The sequence below is a fragment of the Limanda limanda genome, chromosome 6, assembly GCF_963576545.1.
Source record: "Limanda limanda chromosome 6, fLimLim1.1, whole genome shotgun sequence".
NCBI lineage: Eukaryota > Metazoa > Chordata > Actinopteri > Pleuronectiformes > Pleuronectidae > Limanda > Limanda limanda.
The window spans coordinates 2894227-2919900 of NC_083641.1; the positions used below are offsets into that span (position 1 = coordinate 2894227).

General features: G+C 42.1%; 1 protein-coding gene across 1 annotated transcript in view; it reads right to left on the minus strand.

Moving 5' to 3' along the window:
• Positions 1 to 1489: 1489 nt before the first annotated feature.
• The window catches only part of LOC133003504 (calsyntenin-2-like), a 314181-nt gene continuing 289996 nt past the window's right edge, over positions 1490 to 25674 (minus strand). Inside the window, exons 12-19 of the mRNA XM_061073253.1 lie at positions 24460 to 24626; positions 21082 to 21230; positions 14639 to 14850; positions 9589 to 9759; positions 8591 to 8736; positions 6754 to 6877; positions 2019 to 2203; positions 1490 to 1781 (exon numbers count right to left, since the gene is read on the minus strand). Coding sequence (XP_060929236.1) covers positions 1578 to 1781; positions 2019 to 2203; positions 6754 to 6877; positions 8591 to 8736; positions 9589 to 9759; positions 14639 to 14850; positions 21082 to 21230; positions 24460 to 24626 — 1358 coding nt within the window. The 3' untranslated portion in view covers positions 1490 to 1577. The remainder of the gene's footprint in view (positions 1782 to 2018; positions 2204 to 6753; positions 6878 to 8590; positions 8737 to 9588; positions 9760 to 14638; positions 14851 to 21081; positions 21231 to 24459; positions 24627 to 25674) is intronic.

Here is a 25674-nt window from a genome sequence, read left to right on the forward strand (position 1 = left end):
TATTGTTAATATAAAACATATTTATTAATTTAGCTTTAGTGCACCAGGCTGTTTCGCATACACTCTTACTTCACAAAATGTTCATAGTTCTATTCAATAAATAAAACTTTTAGGAAAAAAAAAAATTTAAATATTTGATATTTAATATTTACTCTGTAGTTGCTTTTCCAGTAAACGGTTTAAAATGTACTCATCTACCTGTTGTTACAATGATCTGATCGTTGCTTGGTCACAATTTCATCATATGAAAAACTAATATTATCTTGAATGTACTTTTTTTTATCTTTAAACGTTAAATATCAGTATTGTTGCAGTAGACTTCCAACAATATCAGATATGAGTGTGTCCTTCCTAATTATTTCACTGCATTCCCGATTATAGAAAATACAGATTTGTGACGTTCCACCATCTTTGCAATGCAGCATTAATGACGACTATTTGGGAGATTGTGGGATTAATTGAAACAGGACAGGTTTCCCTCACAGAGTGATGAGACACACCTGAGAGAGACATTTAATTTGAGCTAATCTTATGCTCTGCTAACATATGGTGAGAGGACTCTGTCCCCCTGTTGCATGTAGCCTACATGCAGAGGTGGTGACACATCCATCCTAACAAACCCAAGTCCCCGTCAGCTGGAATGATTTGAACACTGAGCTCACACACACACAGAGGACTGAGGGGTCGTGTCTGAGACTCCTGCAGACTAAGGGGTTGAGGGGGGGGGGGTGTACATATACATATATGAAGATGGTGGCATGTGTGTTGTGTACAGGTGGAGGAGGCTCTCCGGGTGGAGAACGTGGGGTGGAGGAGGGGTGGGAGGGTCACCTACTATACTCAGTATTTACAAGAAAGGAGCGTATAAAAATGTACAAGGAGACTCCTCTGTCTCTCCCAGAACTCAGACCCCTCAGCTATCTCAACATGACGTCGGCGACAGGACTACAGATTATCTTTTTTTTCTCTTTTGCTTTGTTTTTGTGTACCATTGAAAATATGCTATTTCTGTAAAATCACCTGGCTTTGCCACGTAGGCTGGAATAAAGACTGGTAAATAACATGAAGTATACAAACCAAAAAAATAGTGAGTTTCTTTGATTTTTTGCAACTCAGTTTGCTTAAATAAAAACTGTTTTGCATTTTTTTGCGGGACATCAGCGTCAAACTGAATGTGTGGTGCAGGGGCTTTAATCGACAGAATAGGAATCAGACAACTTTATTTCACTAAAGACTGTAGTTGTGGTGGAGACGGTATGAGAGAGGAAAGACGTCACCTAAATTTGGCGAACTGTCCCTTTAAGAAGAAGGAAAGTCAGTTTTAGTGTAGTGTAGAAAATGGGATTTTTCTGACAAGGAGATGGTTAAATTGTTGCACTGTGTGTGTGTGTGTGTGTGTGTTTGTGTGTCTGTGTGTCTGTGTGTGTGTTTCAGTGTAGTGTCTTCCAGTAGTAGCACATATTAACTCATTTTTAGATAATCAACATCACATAAAGTCTTTTTGTCTCAACCATCAGATTGGAGGTTTGTGTATGGCCGTGTTGCAGGATGTGTGTGTGAGGGACTGTGAGTGTGTTTTAATAAGATATTGTTGTATTGTCCCAGTTTTGGCCCTTCTTGCTCGAGCGTTGCATCCTGGGTAGCTGGACGTCCACTTCCTCCTCGCTGTCGTCTGACTCTGCACTGGTGATGTCGTCTTCTTCCTCGCCATCTTCCTCCTCGTCATCTTCCTCTTCCTCCTCGCTGGCCTCCTCCTCAGCAGCCTGGGGCTGCTCGTGCTTCTGTGGTGAGAAATATTCAGTTTCAGAAACTAAATGATCAGAACTTAGTTTTAAAAGCAAGAAATCATCATCAGTTTCCTTTTAATTCTTAATGACTAAACAAAGCATTTCTGTACCATTTCACCCTCCGCAGATATTTCAACACCCACTTCATCCTCTTCACCTCCTATTTGCCTCCATATATATATTCCACTCCCCCCCTCACAGTATCTCTCCACATTCCTTTAGTCCACCTACCTCCATTGGGTTGATGGTGATCGTCAGGGCTGAGTCGGTCCAGGTCATATCCGCCTCTCTGGCCGTGTCCTCCAGCCTGACCTCCTGCTGGTGGTTCAGGTGAATGCGATAGATGCCCAGCACCACAACAACCACCAGGGCAGCGATACACATCACAATTACTACTGTGGCAGCACTCGGTACGCCTGAAAACAAGAGGAGAGCACAAAGAGAGGTGAGATAAAAAAACGGAAAGATAAGTCTCTTGAGAGAAAACTGCATATGTTGGATCAGGGGGGTTTGTGTTGGGTTCAGGAGATTTCATTCCAGCACTTGTTTTGTTACTTTCAAATGTCATTTTCTCTCTCTGTCTGCCAGGGAGGATAGAAAAGATACAGGTTGCCAGGCTGATGACACAAACCTGGACCTGAGCCATAAGAAGGTCTTCATCAGTTAAGATTTTATCATTTATTATTTTACACCCGGCGCAAAAACAGCAGCAAGTTAATCCAAGAGTCTATGGTAGTTTCAGACTGATGCAGTTGTCAGTGTTTCCCTTACAGCGCCCACATTTTTAAACAGAAAATACATAAACTGGCCAAACTCCACTGCATTGACGCATTCTCTCAATAGCTCCACCATAACAGCAATCTCCAGAAGTGCTAACCCACTTGTCTTCTAAAGGGAATGGAAGAGGGCAATCTGATTGGTTTATTTAAATGTAAAACACTTTTGAATTATGAAGAAAGTGGATTTGGATACATCTTAAATGCACATGGGCCATGTAGTTGAGACACTTCGACAGATAGATTGTTAGAATAGAGCCCATCATTCATCCCTCCATCCAATTTTACAGTCAAGCTCCTTTGAGTCCTGTAATTGCTAATTAGATATTTCCTTACTTCATGTAATTACAATGTTTTATGATCATTTTGTCTCATTCATCAAAATTATAAGAAAAAAAGATCATACTAAAAGTAATGATTTCAATTGCTTATATCTGGACATTTTCCAGCGACATGGTGATACCATCAAGAGCTAAATGGACCTTGAAGTGACGTTATCTTGTCACTGTATTGTTTATCAGCCTTGCCAGCAGCATATGGCTCTAGTGATGGCGATGTCAGCGAGTCCAACACATCGGTCAGGAGTGAAAAACAGTATCTACATTGTGTCTGCAATACTGGTGTTTGTCTTGTGTTGTTGGGGCTGACGATTCTTAAGCTGTTATCATGGTTCTCTGGTCTCTTCGACAGGGATTGCCTTTTGTAATAGCCTATTGATTTTTAAATGTTTTCTCATGCTATTGTTGGAGAGGCCTCTTCAACCATTATATGAGATGGGTCCTCTATTGATGATTGTGATCTTTAATCACTGCCAGGAAATCTTGTACAGAGGTTCATGGTGCTCAGCACATGAAGCCTCCTGACTGTGGTAGCACCGTGATGAGGTTCTCATTTGTTGTTTTGAATATGTCTAAGGAACTTTTGGACAAGTGGACTGCCATTCAAATTGATGTGTATATGCAGGTTGAATTGTTATGACTTTGATGATTCTCTGATCATCTCATCACGTCAAAGTTTGAATTTTGTATAATATTTTTGTGTTTAGTGCTCAGTGAGACTGTCATCTTGTAAAAAACAACCCCTCAGTGCAGCTGCTTATTATGACTCAAATCATAGACTGTAGACAAAGCTGTGAGACATGTTTTCTCTTTCTCTTGTACAAAAACAAAAGCCAATTAACAAGTGCCTCGATGTCATTTGGAGCCAGACGTTGCAAAGTAGTGATTATGGAGTGCAGCTGTGGTGTAGAGGTCAGGCTGATACACAGGCTCAACCAATCACAAGTCACTCTCAGCTGTCAATTTAGCATCTAATAACTAATTCAAACCACACTTAAATATTAAACTACATAAATGTGATAAGAACCCAAAATGACAAACCATGTTTGAAAGGAATTTATTTAAATTGTTTTGAACTGTATTATGTTTGACCTCACTTTTGGGAAGGTGTCATCAAAATACAAAGTCTATAGCTGTGTCCCAATGTAACGGCAGCTACCTACAGAGGACGGGTCTGTTGATTCCTGGTCTAGGTTTTCCCTGGATGGATCGACCTGTTGGACCCTTTGTTTCTCTGAGATGAAAGGATATATTTGTCGGACGGATTTGAATGAGCCTTTGAAATGGGACATGGGTCTTGTCGCAATGCTATGATAAAACTGGTCTTCAAATGCGGCCTGTGAAGGACATAGTGTCTGAGATGAGACACAGCTTATGACCCAAAGTTACATGTTATGGTTAGGTGACCTCTACTGGCCGGAGTAATTATGACGGGCCAGATGTGGAAGTCAGGTGACGTAGTATATAGGAAAAGAGAAGACAAAACACAGGACTGTTTGTTTCATGTGTGAAACCAATAGTCTGTGTTGTTTTTTCCATTCATCACTGCCCCACAACCTCTACAATGTTTTTATGCTAACCATGTTTGCATTGTATGAATCCAAAAGAGGTTCTTGTAAAACAGTACATTGTGTCTGAAGTTTTCCATGATCAAAATTTTTAAGAAAAAAACTGGCAGCTGATGCTACTGATGATGTCTGCTTCTATGTATTTGAACTAAACTAAAAAAAAGAAGAATCTTATATTTCTTTGTAAAGTTGGCTCGGCTTGGCTGCTAGTGCTCTCAAGACAGCACAGTTTCTTTATAGTGGAGTTTGTGTCCAAGATTAAGGGTCTCAACTAAGTGATAGCTGCATTTACAGATTTTTTCAAATACATGTCTTAAAAGCTTGACTTTAAATGTGGTCTCTGTGCAGAACATGGCTGCACATCATAAACCTATTTAGTAGCATATCCAAAACATACTCTGAGGGATTTGTCTCAATCTAAAATGTTTATTTTCTCTACTCTGATCTCCAGCCTACTGAAATGAAACGACTTCAATGTGCATGACCTCTCTTCAGTCTCCGCTGGTGTGTGTGTGTGTGTGTGTGTGTTTAATGAGGGTGTGACTCACAGGGGACGGCTCATATCTTCATTTGATTCAGTCTAGTTCTCCAGATTTTCACACTAAATCCTCGGCTTTTAATCTATCTCAGAGTAAAGTTTCGCACAACCCTGTGGAGTAACTTGGTTGAGTGTTTGCATGTGTGCAGCGTACACACATACACACACACACACACACGGTGCTACTGCACTACTACTCTACATATGTTGTGTAATCACCTAAAAACTTATACTTGTACAACTGGGAACTTCAGTCTCTGATTTCCAGCCACCAATCACCCTCTCTGCTCCTCTGACCTCCTTTTCCCACGCACACGCACACACACACACACACACACACACACACTCCATCTCTCTGGGCTGTTAGCAGCACTAGCCACTGAACTCTCCAGGACTGTAAGTAGAATCCATTATAGCCTGATGAATAATTAAATCTCGTGTGGTAGATTAAGACCAATATCTCTCCTCTTCACCATGTTCTCTTTTCTTCAGATCACTCATGGACACGGGGGGGGGGGGGATAAGCCTGCAGCACATCATGTGACAGGGTAGGTTTACACTCCTCTCTATCACCGAGGTCCAGTGTGTGAGACACGCACAATATGAGATTCGAACTAGAAACTAGAAAGCGAGCCTTCACTTGAATTTAGCCACGTTTACCCCTGGAACCATGCTCATCCATGTTTACTGTAAGATCAAAAGCTGGCATAACAAACTCTTTACAGACCTCTTTTTTTGTGTGTGCATTGGTAAGCTTTGATATTGTGGAAGTTGCCACACACAAATCAACGTATTGACACTGAGAAGAGGAAATAAATACACTTGATTCACTGTGAAACTGTAGCCGATCAGAGACGTCAGCTGAGTAGATGGTGCTTCATATGTGGCCCAGAATGCATTTGCGAAATTAATGTGGCCACATGCATCACAGACCACCTCTGAACTGGTTAGAGGGATCGGATCTGAGGTTGCGTTTGTGTGTGCTCAAGATCTGTGCTAAGCTCTGACCACATGTGATTGAATCGCTCAGGACCTTTGTTACCAGGTCTGATCGGGTCGTTGTGCACTTCTCATCTTGCCTTGTCTTTAGTGCTTCTACTTTGCTTAGACAGTTCCCAGAATTCGAAGTAGTAGAGACTGATCAGTAGTGATGTTTTTATATGCATAACAAAACATAAATCCTAAACCTTATTTAGTTTGTTAGGGCTGTGGTTTGTGATTGATTATCCTAAATGAATTGCGGATGGCAAAACTTATCCTGGGAAGCAAGTTCAAATATGCACCAAATTATACATAAACCAAATGTAAACATGACGAATGTGGTGCTGCAGTTCCAGCTGTGCCTGTGTACTGGTATCTTCATACTGGTGTTGTGCTTTACCAGCAGATTCCCCAACAAATGTTGGGCCGAACCAAGAGCAGCACACACAACACAAAGTTTGTCTTTTCAGGAGATCCCCTGATTTCCCATTGGCATTATCCTCATCACAAACTTGTGACTGTAGAGGCACAGGCTGTCTGAATGATGCAGGCACATGTATAAAGCATTCAATGCATAATTATCCATTTCCAGAATGGTGTCAAGGGGCATTGAAGAGTGCGATTAATCTGTGTATATTTTCTTTAACTTCTTAAAAAAAGAAATTAGATTACTGATAACAGGGAGGTTGGCTCTGTACACTATACTCAGAAAAACGTTTATATACAAAGGAATTAGAGACAGTGAGCACATGTGTGTTTTCTTACCTGAGTTGTGGCTGGGGTACAGGCTGTGAATCATGGACGGATGATGGACCAACTGCATGTACTGAGGCGGGGCTACCATGTGATTTACATGCTCCCTGGCCTCTGAGCTGTGCAGTACGCTCACCTGGGATGGGAACAGATGAAGGAGAAGTGATGAGTTTGGTTGATGTGATCAAAGTTAACATTTCACAGTCTTATCTGTTCAGCCCCCCCGCCTGTGTACCTGAGCCTGCTCCTAACCCCCTAGCCCCAGAAATATTCTGGCCAAAGTAAGACTCCGCCTCAAGGTCCAAATTTGAAAATAATTACATGAGATACACGAAAGGGAATGTGCTTGTGCCTTATGGGGGACAGGGCCAGCTTAATACAGGAAGGTGGAATGTAAGCCACTCCTCAGCCCTCAAACTCTGTCTAGTGAAACATTTATTCACTCACAAAGAGTAAACACCAGAGAATGTATGAATAGGTCATGAGAGGTGAGCTGGCACATTGAGCCGATTCTGGCATTTATCGTTAGGTAAAAGCAATGTATTACAGGTGGAGTGTGTGCGAATGAGAGTGTCTGGATGAACAGTTCAGGGACATAGAAGGAATATGAAACGTTCAGTGTTCTTTCTGCTGATATGTTGAACCAGGACTTTGTGTGACAGGCTGCTGCTGGAGAAGGTTAACATTGGCATGACAATCAAACTAAAGCCGGTTGTTTTTAAGTAAATGGTAAATGGATTTGTATTTATATAGCGCTTTTCTAGTCTGATGATGACCACTCAAAGCGCTTTACAGTAAAGTTTCACATTCACCCATTCACACACACATTCATACAGTGCATCTACTTGCAGCACTTTGTTATTCTATGGGGGGCTATTGAGGGTTCAGCATCTTGCCCAAGGACACTTCAGCATGCAGATGGTTCAGACTGGGGATCGAACCGCCGACCTTCAAGTCGGAGGACGACCACTCTACCCCTCAGCCACAGCCGCCCGTGTTGCAGCATTTCAAGTGCACATTTTTTTCCGAAGGATTCACTTGTGCCGGGTGGTTCATCAAATTTTCATCGCTGAAAGTTTCCGTGCTATTGCTATGGAATTCTATTTTGTGTTAAAAGCAATTTTTTTTTTTCCATACATATTTTGTTTTCACAGAAATTTACTTTTTTTTTTTATCAAAGATGTTCTGCTACTAAGTGTTGCTGCCTGATGACCCACTGAGTTTCATTTTAAAATCTGCTCTGAAAGCTAAATTTATATGCAGGAGACCTGAGCTGCATTGATTCGGTCAAATTGCCTTTTCAAGCACTTTGGTTTACATCGTAGTTATAAGCAGCATGGCCAGTCTTGGTAGTTGGTTCTTCAGGTTTGCTTCAGGCCTGTGAAACCACACAGTAGGGCTGAGCCATGAACCAAAAATGTATCAAAACTGACATTTATAACCTCTAACCGGCATAAAATAATCGTTCATTAATCGTATTATATTATCGTATTATACTGAAATAAAAATATAATATTGATTCGTTGCAGTCTGTTTTTTTTCTTTTTTCGGTCTCCCTGTGCTAGGTCACATCATCTGTTGCTCTGATTCATTGTAGGTCTGCTCTGTGACCATTGATGGTGCCCTCTGGAAATAAAAACTGAACTGAGTTGTTCCCATTCCCTTATGCAGGTTGGTCTGGTGATGCCATGTCTCTGCTTCCACATTTCTTCTTAAACTAATCCATGCTAGAATGGTTGCTAACAGACAAAGATACTATTCTGACAGCTTGACCAAAAACTCACTTTACCACCGCTTCTTCATCCACTTTTAAAAAACCCACATCCGTCAAGCTGTGGTTCACACTGACCTCCAGGTTGAACTCATTGCTGGTGTAGCGTCCGTTGAGCTCCGAGCAGGTGAGGCGAAACCTTCTTTCTGTTAGTGATGCAGGCTGCCAGGTATAGTAACGCACATGTCTGATCACCTGCTCATAGTTGGACATGGAGTCTACGCCTGTGGACGGGCAGAGACCAGCAGAGACAGTTGAGACATGTGCAGACAGTTGAGAGGTGGAAACATACGAGACAACACAGATTTAGATTCAGCTCAGTAACTTTTAGACACACGCACAAGTCTAAATGGACCCACTATAGCAAGTGAATATGTGTCAGAGGAAGATAGACCAGATTTACATGGTGGTCATTTTCCTCTTACATTGTGTTCTGGGTGCAAAGCTCAAATGTTGTTATGAACAGAATTGTTCATAACAACAGAGATTCTGACAAACTGTTTCCACTTCACTAATTCATGATCATCGACTGAAAAGACAATGGATCTGGTGCCATGTTTCAAGGTTAAACAACACATTTGATAGCGCATTGGCTTGCATAAAACAACAGCCAACATTTGTATTCAATCACTTTGTAGCCGAGAGGGCAGATTTTATTTTGAAATATCAATGCACATGTGGGACACTCAATCATATATTTCAGATTGAAATAAAAATGTTCAATGTATTGTTAACTGTTGTTGTGTCTGACCTCAGGAGTCAGTGACGTTGTGATCACTGGAACTTGTTTCTGTGTAATGTTCATTTTATCAACACAAAAATTCTTTCAAGCACTTTAGCATTGGATCCAACATTTAGATGTGATTAGAAGGTCGATTACAGTCGATTTGACTTCCAGGCTAAATTAATTGTGTGCGAGAGGTGCATTGATATTTTGGGGTTAAAATGTTTTCCTATCATATCAAGTAACTGTAGAAAAGAGCAAGGAAGTGAACTGTAATGTGTTATAACCCTGGAAACAATCTGCCTGAGAAAAGCCCAAATGTAGCTACGGTGTTGTTACCATAGTGACGTACCGTATATGGACATGCCAGAGGTGGAGTTTGTGGCGTCAAGGTGTTTTCCGAGCAGAGCACTTCGCTGTAGTTGTAGAGACTCCTGCTCTGGCCTCAGCTCCTCCCCCAGCACCAGGATGTCACAATAGTCCAAGTTATGAATGATCTCCTCCAGCAACCCGGGTCCACGTGCTACACACACATAATCACACGCACCAGCATGTCAAGTGTGAATGTATAAACCCTAAATTGTCATCCGACTGTCTTACTGTCGCTGCCGTGCCACAACGTTTGTGCAAGAAAACCCTGAACACTTTTAGGATCCATAATTCAAATAGTACAAGACACAACACACCTACTCCTACTCCCAGAATCCAATTACTCGTCAACCCTCTGCACACAGACAGTACCATTAGCTGCTTTAGTAATAAGTCCCCTCAGACTCTTGCCATCGCAGCAGTGCTCTGTGGCTGCTGGGCCTCTCTGACAGTGTGCTAAGCACTGTCCTCCACCTCTTGCTGTTACCCCGCCTTCTCCCCCACTGTCGGTTCCAGAGGGAGGGAACCGGCTGTGCCCATTTAACAGCCTCCCAGAGGTGAAAGACTGGATGAGCAGTGTGTTGGAGGAGGGTCTCTTGGGGGTGGCAGACATGATGTGGGGAAAGGTTCAGTTGGAGCACAACAGGTAGAAAGAAAATTGTGTTCCAGAGGAAGTTATGTGTTTTCTGTGTAATCTACTTTTTTTTAAAGATGAAAATCAGGCTGCAGAAAACATTTTAATGGATCTAGCAGGTGTAACTAGGCAGCAGTGAGCTGTTTTCAGCAGGAAACTAACCGTTCCAGTCCCAAACAGTGGGCAGACCATGTAATCTGGGGAACATAGAGGAGCCTTTAGAGGAGTTAATGATGAGCTAAATGTTGTGACCATAAGATGAAGGACATGACAGCTGCTCCAAAGTGAAGCCAAAGTGTCCTGATCACTCCCTGGTGGCTGACTGCAGTATAGGTCCTAAACCCTGCCCCATATATGTCTGTGGATGGGACATGGACCAAACTCAGAAGTCATAGTACAGTCTAGTCAGGAGTTTGGCTGCTTTCCTTGACTTAGTTCTGGTACCACTAGCTTGTGGTAGTTTGGTATTGTAGGCAATTAACTAAACTAGAAGAGTTCTGGGAGAGCTCACTCTTCTGCCAAGGCTGGCACTCTCTCTTGCCAGCCTAAAGAAAGTGAAAATCCTTGTTATGCGATGATCCATCCATACCCAAACTTTCATGCAAATTGGTTCAGCAGTTTTGGAATGAGGTAAAAATCTAAAAAGAAATTGAGGTATGGATTGACTTTTACACAATAACTCTGAATAAATCTCGAGAAAAAAAAGATGGTTGAAATGGACCATGTGGTGTGTTTTTGTAGAGAAACAATCTCAATCACTTTATTGACTGTTTGCATTGATCTGACTGTTTGTAGTTGAAGCTGTGCTTTGTTACTTGGTCAACTTTGCTTGTGCATTGTCCTGCTTGGTGTTGAAAGCTGCTTTGACATACACAAAAAGTGAGAAAGTGCCCAACGGACAAGAGCTGGTATACGCTAATATTAAAGCTGGAAAAAAGGACTGTCCTAGAAACAGTTTGTGTGATTGTGCAGCGAACATTGATCATAGAGCTACAGTGTGGGTAGCATAGAAAAAAAAGTAGCTGGGCTTCCTAAAAAGAAATTACGAGGAAGAGAAAGGAAATTAAGTGAGAAAGCCACTGTGTGCAGTAGGGATGGGCATTCGATGAAATTGTCTTCATCGATCGTCGGGAGAGTTAATGACGAATTTTCGATTAATCATTAATATTTTTATATTAAAATTCACTATTTATGGGCTGTTAAAATGCAGTGAAAATAGAAAAAACACAGCGTGTTTCCTCATTGAGGTCTTTATTACAAGATGAACAGCTCTTGTGGCAGTTAAACGGGATCGTTCAATGGTTACACTTGAAAATATGCGCTGCTCTATTCTTCAGCCCCGCTGAGAGAGCAGCTAGCTGCTGAGAGCTAGCTCGATCTGACGGTTCTCGACCTCTCAGTCCGGCCGTTGTCGCGTTCTCACTCCCGGAGCCCCTCCACCAGACCCGGCTTTGTTCGGGTCCGAAGAGGCTAGCTTTCGAGCTAGCCTCCGCTAGCTCCGGCGGCTAGCTGCGGAGCTCGGCTGAATGTCCGCACACGGACCCTCAGTCTACGGGGAAGGGAACCCGTACAGACCCGGGTCTGGGTGAGGTTCCGGGATTGATGACATGACAACAACCGGACTGAGAGGTCGAGAACCGTCAAATCCATCTAGCTCCCAGCGGCCAGCCGCCGGTCCCCCAGCGGGGCTTGTCGAGTATAACTTCGGACTGCTTCCTACAGCTGCTAACGTCGTCACTGTGCTGCGTTCAGGCAAATCGGATATTCTGCCCTCCTACTCATGCGCTCATGGAGACATATAGCTTCGCAGTGTTGGCAGTGAACGCAACATAATTTCGTCGAAGACAAAATAATGTCCTCGAGGAAATTCTTTATGATCAATTAATCAATCGACGATTAATTATGCCCATCCCTAGTGTGCAGAAAGAAGAGAAGTAGTGAAATGAAAAGCTAAAGAGAAAGCTTCAAAGTGAAAGAGGGCAGAGAGAACAGAAGATGACCCTGAAATCAAATGGGGGGAAAATGTTGAGCACTAAAGATGATGAGTTAAAGAAAGAAGTGATGACCTTGGCTTTGGGTAAAGGCATCAGAATAAGCCTTGAATAGATACTGTAGTGTAAGAGCGAGGGGAATGAGGCAGTGCTGAGCAGGCTCAATGAAGACAAATGAATGACTGAGAGAGACAAAGCATGGGAGAGGGCGAGGGGCTGATTAGCAGGGTCCAAAAGAAACTTATTGCACGCCCTGCTAAAAGAAATATGTGATTTATCTTGAATCCTCTAAGCCTCGGGAGAACCCAAAATCTGCTCATTATGGAACTCCATCGTGCCTCCCTCTCCCAAACACTTACTTCCCATCTCTTCTCCTCTTTCTTTCCATTTCTAGATCTTTCTATGGCTTTCAGCTAATCTCTTCCCCCCAGCTGCAGTCTCTATTTCACCGGCAAAAAGAGTTTCACCGACTCCTGAAAGCAATGCCACTTTGTGCTCTTCTCCGTTCGCTGCATTATGCTCAATGGAAGGCTAAAACCTCCCTCTCGGTCTGCTTATCTGCTCCTAATTGGCTGCTGGCGGCGGGGGCCCGGGGATGAGCCGGGCTGAGTTGGCCTCTTCCTGCCTCGGTGGTCTGATCGCTGGACAAGACGAGAGCCGCCAGCATTTCTGTGTCATTTTCATTTGCTGCCGGTCAAGGTGGTGAGACCTGGAGAATCAGCGGCCTGGTCGATGCAGGTCTTACTCAGCAGGAGGGGGTGTACAGTTGCATGGTGGGGATAGGTGGAGGGTATAGAAACAGTAGAGGGGATAAAACCTACAGACCTGTGCGGAGGATAGACTCTGGACTCAGGAAACTGACTCAACATATCGGCGAGGCCAGAGGAGCTGCACGGAACAAAGGGCTCCAGCTTACACTGCAGATTACTACCAGTGGGAGGGGGCACTTGTCCTCAACTGTGGAACATTTCCTCAAGTACTATATTCAAGTTCAATTTCAAAGTACTTGAGCACTCACACTTATAAAACCTGGTCTGCATAACTGCATGTTTTTCCACATCATTTTAATCAGTAATTATAATGCTTTACTATTATGTACAATAATATTATTCTGAAAGAGTGATATTATTGTATATTATAGTAAAGCATTGGAAGGGTGATATTATTGTACATTATAGTAAAGCATTGGAAGGGTGATATTATTGTACATTATAGTAAAGCATTGAAAGAGTTATATTATTGTTAAGTATTGCTCCTTTCAATACTTTAAGTACTTTTCTGAAAGAAATACCGACCTGTAAGTACTTTGACATAAAGACACAATTCAATAAATGTGTGAATTAATTGTCCCTGTGTGTCCTTATTTTTATTATGTGGTCTATAAGCCAAATAATTCATTATAGTTACAGAACCACAAAGTGCCACTTGGCAGTATTGAACCTTTTTTATGTCCGTCGTATTCAAATCCGATCACTTCGATAAAATGTTAAACATTATCAATGACCACACTGTCTTTTTCATTGTGATTCTTACTTTGATTTGTCTTACTATGACTTTCTGTTTAGGTTCAGTATGTGCAGGCCTACCATGCAGATGAAAGAACCGATCCCTGCAGCTGATCTGCAGCCTCATGAGGCCTCACCAAATGTTCAGCTGTCTCTGAAGCCTTATGTTGATGGTGAGACAGGTGGCACTGCATGGGATATGCAACTTCATGAATGAGTGAACACATTATCAACATGAATCTTATTTTTTAAATAAAATATTTAGTTGCAGCAGATTTGGAGAGGTAAGTATCTCCCGCTTTGTTGCTCTACCTGCTCCTTTTCTTTGTTGTGTAAATTTAAATATGGTCGGTGGCCCACTGATGCTCTCGTATCCTCTCCCATCTTTGTTGAGTCTCACAATCTGGTTTCCTACTTGTTCAGGCAGCTCATTACCATGTGGAGCCATGTTGCATTAGACACAAACAACAAACAACACTGCAGAGGATGTGGTGTTCACAGATTGTTTTATAGCCTTGCAGTTAGAAATGACATGTTTACTCACTTTTGTTGAATTAAAGTAGAATTTTGGGACCTGTATTTTCAATGTAGTGTATTAAACCTGTTCACTTCTAACTATATATATATTTACTGCACAGGAATGTGCACAGTTCTGTTGTTTATGGTATAAGCTTGTAACTAAGAAAGTACTGAGAAAAGCAGATATCTTTATTTTCTTTACATTTCAAAATGATCTATTACCCAGAAGTATGATGTCAAATGGAAGGTGATAGTAAGTGTCCCCTGCAAAGAGCAACAAATCCCTCACTGGCTTCCCATCCCGGCCGTGAATTAGTTATCACCATTAGTTTGAATTACCTATGGAATCAATATCACAAAATTAATGCACACTACAGTCCATACCTGTGTGATGTACAGCGGCATCGGCCCTGGTCACTGTGCTGATGATGTGGAGGTCCTGGAAAAGTGATACGCCACCTTGTGCTCTGAGGTCAGAAACTGGCCAGCTCAGTCTCTCCACTCCAGTGATGGTGATCCTGGGCTCGCTGGGCTGGAGCACCATCACCACCGCCTCGATGTCCGGGATGGTGATACATGTGTCTTCACCAAAACACCTAGAGACAGAGATTAAGGAAGAGGAAGACACTAGGGTGAGAAATATAAAAATCAAGCTTGCTGCCGTGGCGGAGGTCTGATGTTGAATCCATCCAGGAGGTATGGTTGTTAGTGTCAGTCGCTGGGTGCACAACTTTGGTCTGGACTGAAATATCTTAACAACTATTTGATGTTTTGCCATGAAATTTTAAAAAAACATTCATGATTTCCGAATTCTTACGTTTTTGTTTATCTTACATTTTTCCTCGAACGAAGAAGGTAAACATCACCAGAGCTTCCCTCCCTCCCCTATTGAAGTTTGTTGTTTGCATGGCAAGGTTAAAATGTAGCTCAAAGTACCAATGTGCAGACACCATCAGACTCTTCATGTTACTCTATGATAATCTGAACGTGAAGGTGTTAAGTGATTCTCATCTGCCAAAGAGCAACAAGATTTTGACAAACACCTGAACACAATCTGAACAAGCAGCGGATGCTAGAAAAGAGTCAGACTCGAAGCAATCTGTTCCGTGTTTTTAGATGTTAAATTACAAATGATTCTTCCAACAGCAGAGGACACGATTTACAATGAAATGTAGTCACTAAAATGCTGTTGAGACAACTGTTATTACACAGATGCTGAAAATCCCTTTTTATCCCAATTTTAAAGGAATAGTTTGACATTTAAAATACTCCAACACATAATTTCCACATTTTACCCAAAACAAAGTGTTTTTGCTGAAATATCAAACTTTTCCTTTTACCTTGACGTCTTTGACATGTACATACTTACTGGAAGGAAAGCAAGAAAACAGGAACGTGTTTTGAAAAGCAGCAATACTTAATGGCTTTCTTTTTTCAGGTCAAGCTTTCCCTCATGTGGCAGTGTGTCCAAAGTGTTTTTATTGCCTTGTCAGTATTAACATTTAGATGATACCTGTTACAAAACCATGACTTTGTTCACAATCTCACACAAATGTCACCACACACTGTCTCCCATGTAAACACTGCCCGTCAGCTTCAGTCTTTATTTCCCTTCTCTGACTGATGTCTCAACATGGCTGATCCTGCTCACTGGAGAAAAGGTCAGGATGGAACCGTCGGGTTGATTCGCAGCATCGAGAATTGACAGGGGAGACATGGAGGCACTTGAGGACGTTGTATAGAGAAGCTCTGGTCCTTACACAAGCTGCTGTTTACCGAGGCAGCATCAGGATGTAAAACCATGAAACACTACATCAGCTAATAAAGCTTATCGGCAGAACCAGGACCTCTTAGCAGCACTAAAACCACAGCTGCTAAAGTCCAAATCCAAACCACAGTGCATGCAGTTATTCAGAGGCTGAAACACTCTGTCAGGGCTCAGGCGGCACGCACAGACCTGCAGCAGTGCACCCGCTGTGTTATTGTACGTGCACGTCTGCCTCCGTGCTTGCCTGTCAGCGTGCGATAGCATGTGTTTAAATGCACAGCTTCCACTGGCAACCTTGAATGGAGCAAATCGTATTAGGTCTCGAGGACTTGAGCTTGCTAGCTGTGAGCTCACAACACACACCCACACACATATACACACACATAGACACACGCTGATTTGCGACACACATACATATTCATATTAATGAGTATGATGGGGATTGAGGGGTGTGTGCATATTGTATTTTCCCACCTATATTCTCATTTGAAATATGCACAAATCCCAGAATCTCCACATGTTTTCCCATCGGGAGACTTTTTATGAAAAGATAAAAAAGCAGTGAAAAGAGTTATAGTTTATTCAAAATATTTGTTTTGCATGAACATTCTCACCCTGTGTACTCCATGAACAAAATGCCTTATCAGGTTGCACAACCCAAGGGATTATAAAGTCTTATTCTAGCCATTTCAGAATAATTTTAATTATGTGCCTCTGACATAAATACCTTAATTCTACTAAACTATCATCAATGCTCTTCTATGTGGGAATCTTCTCCATCTCTAACACTCACGCTGTCACGATCTGCTTTCCCCTGGAGTGACTTCACGCCTGGAGTCTGTGACTAGGTGTTGGACCACTCTGCCAACAGCTGGAGGGACGCCAAAGCACGGGAAATTGTTTTTGTGACTAATTTCAGGAGCCCAATCTGCTTCAGAAATCTGTTACATTTACATCCAATATGGTTTTATATTGTGAAATTAACCCACTGCTCACTCTGCCCGACCCACCTGCAAGGCAAGGGGTACACTCTGGCAACAGATGCACAAGGTTATAATATTAAAACTGTGTCACTCACCAACCTAAACTCATTCACCGCTCCCCATATAACAGACTCACAATATTAAAATTGCTCTAGGCAGCTAATTTAATGCAGGCATGATACAGGCGAAGGCTACGTCCACTCTAATCGAAAAATGAAAACAATCTTCGTTCAGGCGAGCTTTTTTATGCTTCGTATCGGAAATAATCTCCTTCCATTCTAACACACCAGAAAACACAGGGATTTCTTTGCTTGAATCAACAACACGGTGGAACTGTTACTAAAAGCAATGGTTCGAAACATTAATAATTGCTTTTACCCCTGGCCGCTGAGTCGTGGGTGATAAAACCCAATCATAAAAAGAAGGCAGGTGTCTGTGTTATCCAAATAGAGTCTCTGTTTGTTTCTGCCCACCCAGACTGATCGACGTCAGATACAGATATCGTCCTCTGTCTGTATCCTGCGTTCATTTCATCCATCATTATGCATCTTGTGGGGGGCAGTGTTGCCAAAAATCTAAACAAGATGACCATGAGACATGAGGAAGAACTTTTTGGTAAATTGGACCAACCCCTATTTACAATGCTGCTCTATGAGCCTTTTTTCTTAAGATCTACATTAATCCAACCTCCTCAACTCCTATCATGCTTGTAGTTGTCAGAAACTCTTGACTCTGTGCTGCTTTCTAGTTGATGGATTACTCAACAACAATGGCAACGTGAAGGGTATGTGGAAGTGACAGTTACATCATTTCAAATGGACATATCTCTATTCATACGTAAAGGCAGCATTAATGATATATTAATCACTTTGGTCATTAACTGAGGTGCAGGTATGTTCTGCTGTGTGGAGGAGAAACCCGTGTCATCCGCACTTGCATGGACCAATCAAATGATTATTTTTTCTACAAGATCTTTTCTCTCTGTGGCACCAAAATGACAAGGAATTACCCTCGTTTTACCACTGGTGGACCTATAATGAAATTGTAAAACAACCCTAATTTGTTTTAATTCGTTTGTTCTTCTAATAAACCGACACATCATGAAAGACCTGCTTAGGGCATAGCTCTACAGTACATTCAGAAAGCTTCTTACTGGCTTTAACTCTGCTGATGATGCCTGACAGCGGGATGAGAAACTAACTATTGTACCTAATCCTTCGCAGTTGTCTAGGGCCACAGTGTGAGACAACAACAGGTTTCGGGGCATCGTGTTGTTTGTCCTTTTCTATCCAGTGGCGACGGCCGCTGGTGTGTGCGTGTGTGTGTGTGTGTACGCTGTGCAGGCACTAAGCCATTCTTGACAGCAGTGGGAGATACAAAGTCAGTGATGCAGACCAATGGCTGCTGTGAGGGCCAGCTGAAAAAAAAAACAGACCTGGAGCTGGTCCAACTTAATTATAAGGAAATATGACAAGGGAGCCTAAAAGGGATGCTGCTTAGATTAACGCTGGTTACTTTTATTTTCTCAAAGCCTGAAGTAATTGCAGTTATTTTTAAACGCCAGCTTGAATCAAATTTAATTGCATTTGGAGGAATGAATTAACACTTCTGTTTATTTGTGTGGACTGATGCTGTCTGCAGGTCTTTTCAACAGTTTCAGGTGCTCAGTTTAAATAAATCTTTTTCTGCCTATTCTCTTCTTTTGTCTGTTAATAACTTGATTTGAACAACACTGGTCACGGACACAATGCAAATGGCTAATACCCTTACAAAGCAATGAAACCTTTAGCAAGAGGCTGAGCCTGATGTCTGCTGCTCAAAAAGTCAATTGATCACATTAACCTGCATTTTACTGCTTAATTATGATCAATCTTTGAGCACATCTTTCATCTGGTGCTAGAGCGCACACAGACAGAAATACCATCTATACGAACGCTGCTCCTAAAATCCAATCACATGGCAGTAACACAGAGACACATTTACTGTCTCAGCACCTGCACTAGTACACAGGAAATATGAGTTCACTTGGTAGCATCATCTCACATGTTGTTTTACATCATACTGGGTATATAGTTACGTGATACAGATTTGTGTGTTGTCTATATGAATGTACAGCACATTATTGGAAGGTCTCACTTTGACACAGATTCATATTAAATTAGATAATTTGCACACAGCATCAATCATTAAGCCTCTGATTACAGAGCAAAAACCTAATAATCTTTAACCGGTTTAATTCATTAATTTAATCAGTTTCTTTGCTTTATTTGTATGTATATTTACTTTTACTAAATCTGGGTAACGTTAAAGTTATCTATTTTTGGTTAGTAAACTTCTTTTATGTATAACAATACAAATAAAATTAGTAAAAAGATCTGGGCCCTCCGTCTCTCATCAATCTTTCTTATTTAAGTGTAATCACCATCATCTGTGAACATTCTTAGGCATCAATGTCTTTAAATTAGCACTTCTAATTATGTTATTCAAATGTTTTCTTTTACTTACACCAATTTAAACAAATGTGTCAATAAAACTAGAATAAAATCAAAATAGGCTATGTCTGTATTCATGAAAAGAAAAAGGCTTAGGAATGCTAAAAAGGAAGCTAAAAATGTATTTCTATTTATTTTGTTTTACACATACTGTCCCAGTTAGACCTATTCTCAGTACTGTGTGGGTGTGGCTGACATCCCTGTCCCTCTCTACCAAGTGGTTTGTGGAGTTTGCTGAGCTCCTTTATCTTTAGAGTAGCTAATCTCCAACTTGAGCAGACATCCAATCGGTTAAATTAAAGCTCTAATTCATGTTGATGTTTTATTAATGATAAAAACAAACAGTTTATGTTTTTATGTCTGAATGTTTTTCAGCCTCTGAACCACTCTCCATGACAGACATGGAATAAGTCCATCAAAAAAAATATATAATATGACGGGGGAGCCTTAGGGTTAGTTGTTAAGATTATCGCTGTTGGCTTAATTATTTTCTCAGCGCCTGAGGGATTGCATTTATGAAGAGTTAGCAAGAAATAAGTTTGAATGATTCAGCCTCTCTGTTGGTTTGTGTGGACTGATGCTGTCTGTTGCAGTGAGGGGGGGCACCAGTTGATGACATGTTATGGCAGAACGCCACGTTTCAGCCTCCCGGCATAAATAAGTGACTTTAGGAGAAGTGGTTTTACACACACACGCACGCACACACACACACACACACACACACACACACACACACACACACACACACACACACACACACACACACACACACACACACACACACAGACACACTCTGGTAGCATGGAGGTCAGTCAATAGCCTGTAAACAATATTAAGCAGTGATGCAAGCTTTGCCATCATTAGCATAACATAGACCTTGATTATCATTGTACCTCTTGCTACGATGAACACACACACTCACATACACACATACACACATGCGTCGACTGCGTTAGATGAAGTTCTTGAGCCCGCAGTCATGCATCAAACCCAACAAAATGGAGGAGAGTGAACCCCCAAGGGCTCTGCTGCAGGGGTCTACATATATTTAAAACAATCATGAATTTTAATGGTAACCCGCCAAGGTGGGCTGTTATACCAGCCAGCTCTCTCTTCCCCTCACACACTCTGTCTTTTTGTACCCTCTTTCTCACATTCTTTCATTCTTCATTCCTGGCGAAACCCAGGCAGAATTATTAATACATGACATGAAAATGTAAGAACTGGCCCCCGGTGGCAACAAAGCACAGAAAATGGTGTATTAAAGGAAAAGGATAGTGACAGCAGAGGGAGGGAAAACACACACACACACCCAAAGAGAGAGAGAGAGAGAGAGAGAGAGAGAGAGAGAGAGAGAGAGAGAGAGAGAGAGAGAGAGAGAGAGAGAGAGAGAGAGAGAGAGAGGGGGGAATACTGTATCAGTCAGACACAAATGATATCTGCTGTATCTCAGCACCTCACAGAAGTGTCGAAGAAGATTAGCACTTCTGATATCTGAGAGAAGAGACAGAGAAAAATAGGTAGTAGGAAATAGGAAAGGAAGCCGAAAAAGGAAAAGTACAGAAAAATAATTGTTTCTCTTACTGGACGGTCGTGGAGATGCGCAGACGTCGGATGCCTGGTGTGGGAAACTGGCGAGAGTTGATGTAGGAAACCTTCCTTACAGCAGTGTTCATGTTCTCCAAGTCCTCTCCCTCCATCACCAGTATGGACTGGGCTGGGTTAAAGTGGAACTGTGAAAAGAGAAACCGGGGACATGAGATGGACATTGACAACGACTGGAAGAAAGACAAACTATCTCGTAGACAGCCGAGGGCCCAGCCAGGTAAACCTGCAGGGAGCCACGTCAAACTCTCTTAAGCAACATGTTATACTGAGCCGACAGCTGAGGAGTAGTGCAGCTTCAACACATCATACAGTATTTTTAACCATAAAAACATCTATAACTGATCCTAACAAGAGGTGTGTTTGAGGACATGAAAATGTTACTGTTTAGCAAGTGATTGTGACTTTATTTCCTTCTTACAGGCAGCCATTGATTTCTACTGGTTTTACTTGACAGTCGTATGATTGTCAGCTTCCGGGGACTTGAACCCAGCTTGAGTCAGGTGATCCATCAAAGTCCTCATCATGTTGGGCCTGCATTTCCATGCAACAGCAGTTTGACTTTAACAACAAGACTATGTCAAAACCTATATGACTGGACCATGTGTTGTCATTATGCAAAATCCAAAAAGGTAGATTAAATTTGTTGGAAAACACAATTTGATTATGTGCATATTCATGACATCACTGTGTCATATTTACATTCTTCCAACTGGTTTCAGCTCTTTATCTGTTTGCTCCTCTCCGTCTATCTGTGCTCGTATACAGTATTTTAGTACAGCAGACTTCTCTATAAAGCTGTTTCCTAGTTAACATGTTTTCCTGTGTTTCCTCCTTTCAGTCAGTTGCTAGTTCTGTACCATGATCAATGAGTGACCCACCTCCAGCCCTACACCATCTCAACTCTGGATACCCAGTCATCACCCTTCAACCATCCAACCAGAAGTCCCTCATCAGGCGTCCCAACTTTGTGCTCCATTCCTCATTACCTACTCCAACGCATGACTCATTGGTCTGCTTCCATAGGGTTCTACCTCACTCAGGGGTCAATTCCTTTAATTTAATTTAATTTGATTCCAATTCAGTCATTCTGATTTATTAATCTTTAAGTCTCTACTGATTGAAATACAATTATTATAACCGACTTCCCAATAAAGCTGTTCTCAATAACATGTTTTTTTTAATTAACTATGAAATGTAAGAACTGGCCCCCCTGTAGCTGAGACCAATAGGCAGACTCCCACACTTCACACTGGTGTAATTTTAGTCTGTCTCACGATATTCAGCTGATCAATGATGTGACCTCATCACAAATTCAACTCTATCAGTCGCTCAGTCTTGGACATGTGTGTTAACAGGGCTGGTCCTGCTGGATCACCTATGTTGGGGGTGGTTTTAGGCCTTTTCAGATGGATTTGCATAGTGGATTGAAAAGGAAGGAATCTAATGTGAGGTCAGAAGACAGGTAGGAAAACAAAAGCATAATAAACAGCCAAAAACCAAAGAAACACTGGCGTGGTGCTTGTGTCAGATAGAGAATAATAAGTCAACTCTCTTTTCAAGTATACTTACAAGCAGTGGTGGAGGAAGTACTGAAGTTTAGTACTTAAGTAAAAGTACAAGTACACAGGAAAATATATACTTAAGTAAAAGTAAAAGTACTACATCAACAATCCTACTTAAGTAAAAGTAAAAAGTACTTGCTTTTAAATTTACTTTAAGTATTAAAAGTAAAAGTACTCACGCAATGGGTTGTCTCTCAATGTCTAGGCTGTGCCATTTTTATAAAGAATGCAGATATAGCTACTGGTAATACTCATTCCTCTACAGATGTCACTACTAGTAATAATTATAAGCAACAACATTTGCAGGTATGGCCTGCCCCTTTAAGGAACGGGCCCAGAGAGTGACGTAGTGCACCTGGGTAACTTGCGCAAGAAGTGTGTGAATACGAGAAGTGAACGAGCACCTAGAGGTGATGAGAGTGTTGCTCCGGTGGACAGTCAATAAATAAAGTGGCGGTGTTAAAACTAAAGAAACGTCTCCTATTCCTTCTTCACAGAGTGGTCCGGACGGCTGCTTACCGGCTACTGTGTGTGACTGTGTTTGTGTGTGCGTATGCGTATGTGTGTGTGTGTGTGTGTGTCACCCAGATGCGTGTGTGTGTGTGTGTGTGTGTGTGTGTGTGTGTGTGTGTGTGTGTGTGTGTGTGTGTGTGTGTCACCCAGATGCGCAGCTGACGAGTGGGCACCCTCCGTCGGCCCAGCGTTAAACAGAGTAGCTGATGGTTAGATAGTGATCAACTACGAACTTTAACAGGAAGAGTGGAAATGTTTGTTGGCGTGTGTGTGGCTGCGTGTGTGACTGTGTGTGCGTGTGTGGAGCGCTGGCGGAGCCGCTCCGTCACAGCAACATTTTGGCAAAACTGTGTTCATAAAATGTAACGAGTAACGACACTAATTGTAGAAATGTAGCGGAGTAAAAGTATAGATAATAGCTGCAAAATGTAATGGAGTAAAAGTAAAAAGTATGCACTATTATTTTTACTTAAGTAAAGTACAGATACGTAAAAATTTACTTAAGTACAGTAACGAAGTAAAAATACTTCGTTACATTCCACCACTGCTTACAAGTAAAGTAAGTGGGCTGTTTCTACACTGAGGTCTCTAAACTGGGTCTTCACAGCAGGTTGACAGTACTTTAGCACTCCATGGGACTCCCCACACGCTCTATCTCCCCTTTACATTTTACCCTTCACACATGTTCTCCTCCTGCTGACTGCTCCCATTTTCTGTTCTCTTTCAATATGCGTATTTGCTGCAACCTGCCTCTACCTACTCGTTCCCTGCATGCTATTCTCCTCTGATTGCGCTATCCACCTGTTTGGCTTAATGTTGTCATGAACCCCGCACCCCCCACCCCCAGGACTTATGGGAGACAGACTGTGGCGCTGCCGCGCTGAGGAGGAAAGGGAATTACATCTCAGAAGGTGAACTTCACTAGACCCTAGAGGAGTTGTCCTCCTCTTCCATATCCGCTACCTCGTGCCATTTTTTCTCATCAAAAGGCTGGCAAGCATCTCTTTGTTGTAGCACAGCAGGAGCTCCATGGACAGAAAAGATCAAGAGAGAGGGGGAAAAAAGCAAGAATGATAGAAAGCACTGGGTTTTGGTGGGTGGCTGGCTAAGAAAGGGTAGCTTTGAGTTTGCCCACACCCCTATCAATCTTGTATGGCCTGCATCTTCCACAAAGAAGGGAGATGGATTACCTGAGCTGGTGAGTGGGGTGGGGAAGCCAATTGCCAACAGTATGCCTGCTGGGATCAAAGTGGGTGTTTTTGTGTCGGTGTGTGGCTACCTTTATGCTCTTATCCAGACTCTCAAGGGAATTGATGTCCAGTCCCTCTTTGCAGGCCTGCAGACAGGAAATGACTTTCTGACTCTCGATCTTCCCTGGTCGGATGGTCAGTCCGGATAGGCTGCCCCGGAAATACTGAGTGAACCGTGGCTTGGTCACCTCCCCACCTACACACATAGCCATACACACATAGTACAATATTTCAGAAAAAGCTTTCATACACAGCAATATAATGCATCACTGAAACTCAAAGTAGTATAGACATACATTTCAGGGTTAAGGTTAACGTACATTAATCACTACCATGGTGTCATGTTTGTCTCTACATTAATAATGAGCCCTGATGACCAAATTGTTGTAATATTTGGCCTTTGGATGTTTTGTGTCCCCATTCTGTGACTAAATGGCAGAGTGCAGCAGCAAAAGTACAAGTGTTACCCAGGCTGGCCCACCCGGGCTAAATAAAAGTAAAGAAAAAGGCAACAGATTTAAAGTACACCCTCTGAAGTCCATAAAAGCCAGGACCACCAGGAGGATTCTCCAACCCACTCATTAGCCGACAGGTATCAAAGCAGCCCCTTCCACCTTCCTTTCCTTCTTTTTATGTATCTCCTCACTTCCTCTTCCTCTCCTGGCATTAATGCATCAAAGCACTGACTGTATAGAGCAGTCCCTTCATCTAATAACATTTGTTATGAAAAAAGATCTGTTCTTGTTGATACATCAAACATTTGGAGAATGCAGTGGAGTGATGACTGACGGGAAAAGATGGAACTAAGGTGCATAACAAGAAACTGTCTTACTGGCTCTCTATCAATGTGTCTGTCTGGTGTCTCTCTGCACCTCCCGGACACTGTGTGCTCTCACACATATGCTACAAACTGATTGTTTGAGCTAAGAAGCAAAAGTTACTTCCAATCTATTCATTCATATTTTCACAGTTTGTAGTGTGTGCTCATCATAAACTACAAGTCAGCAAGTCTGTTAAATGCTCTATATGTCTGTCTGAAAGAAGAGAGGCACCAACTTGCTACAGCAGCTTAGATTTTAGCACTTATATTCTGTACTTGGGGGGATGGGTCTTAAGCCCCTCTGTTCTAATCAACATTCACCAGCATGGGAGGAAGCAAAGATCTCGATCACTCGAAATTCACTTTATTAAACACATTGGCATTATAGGCACAGTCTGTATGTTTTTCTGACCTGTAGCCAGCT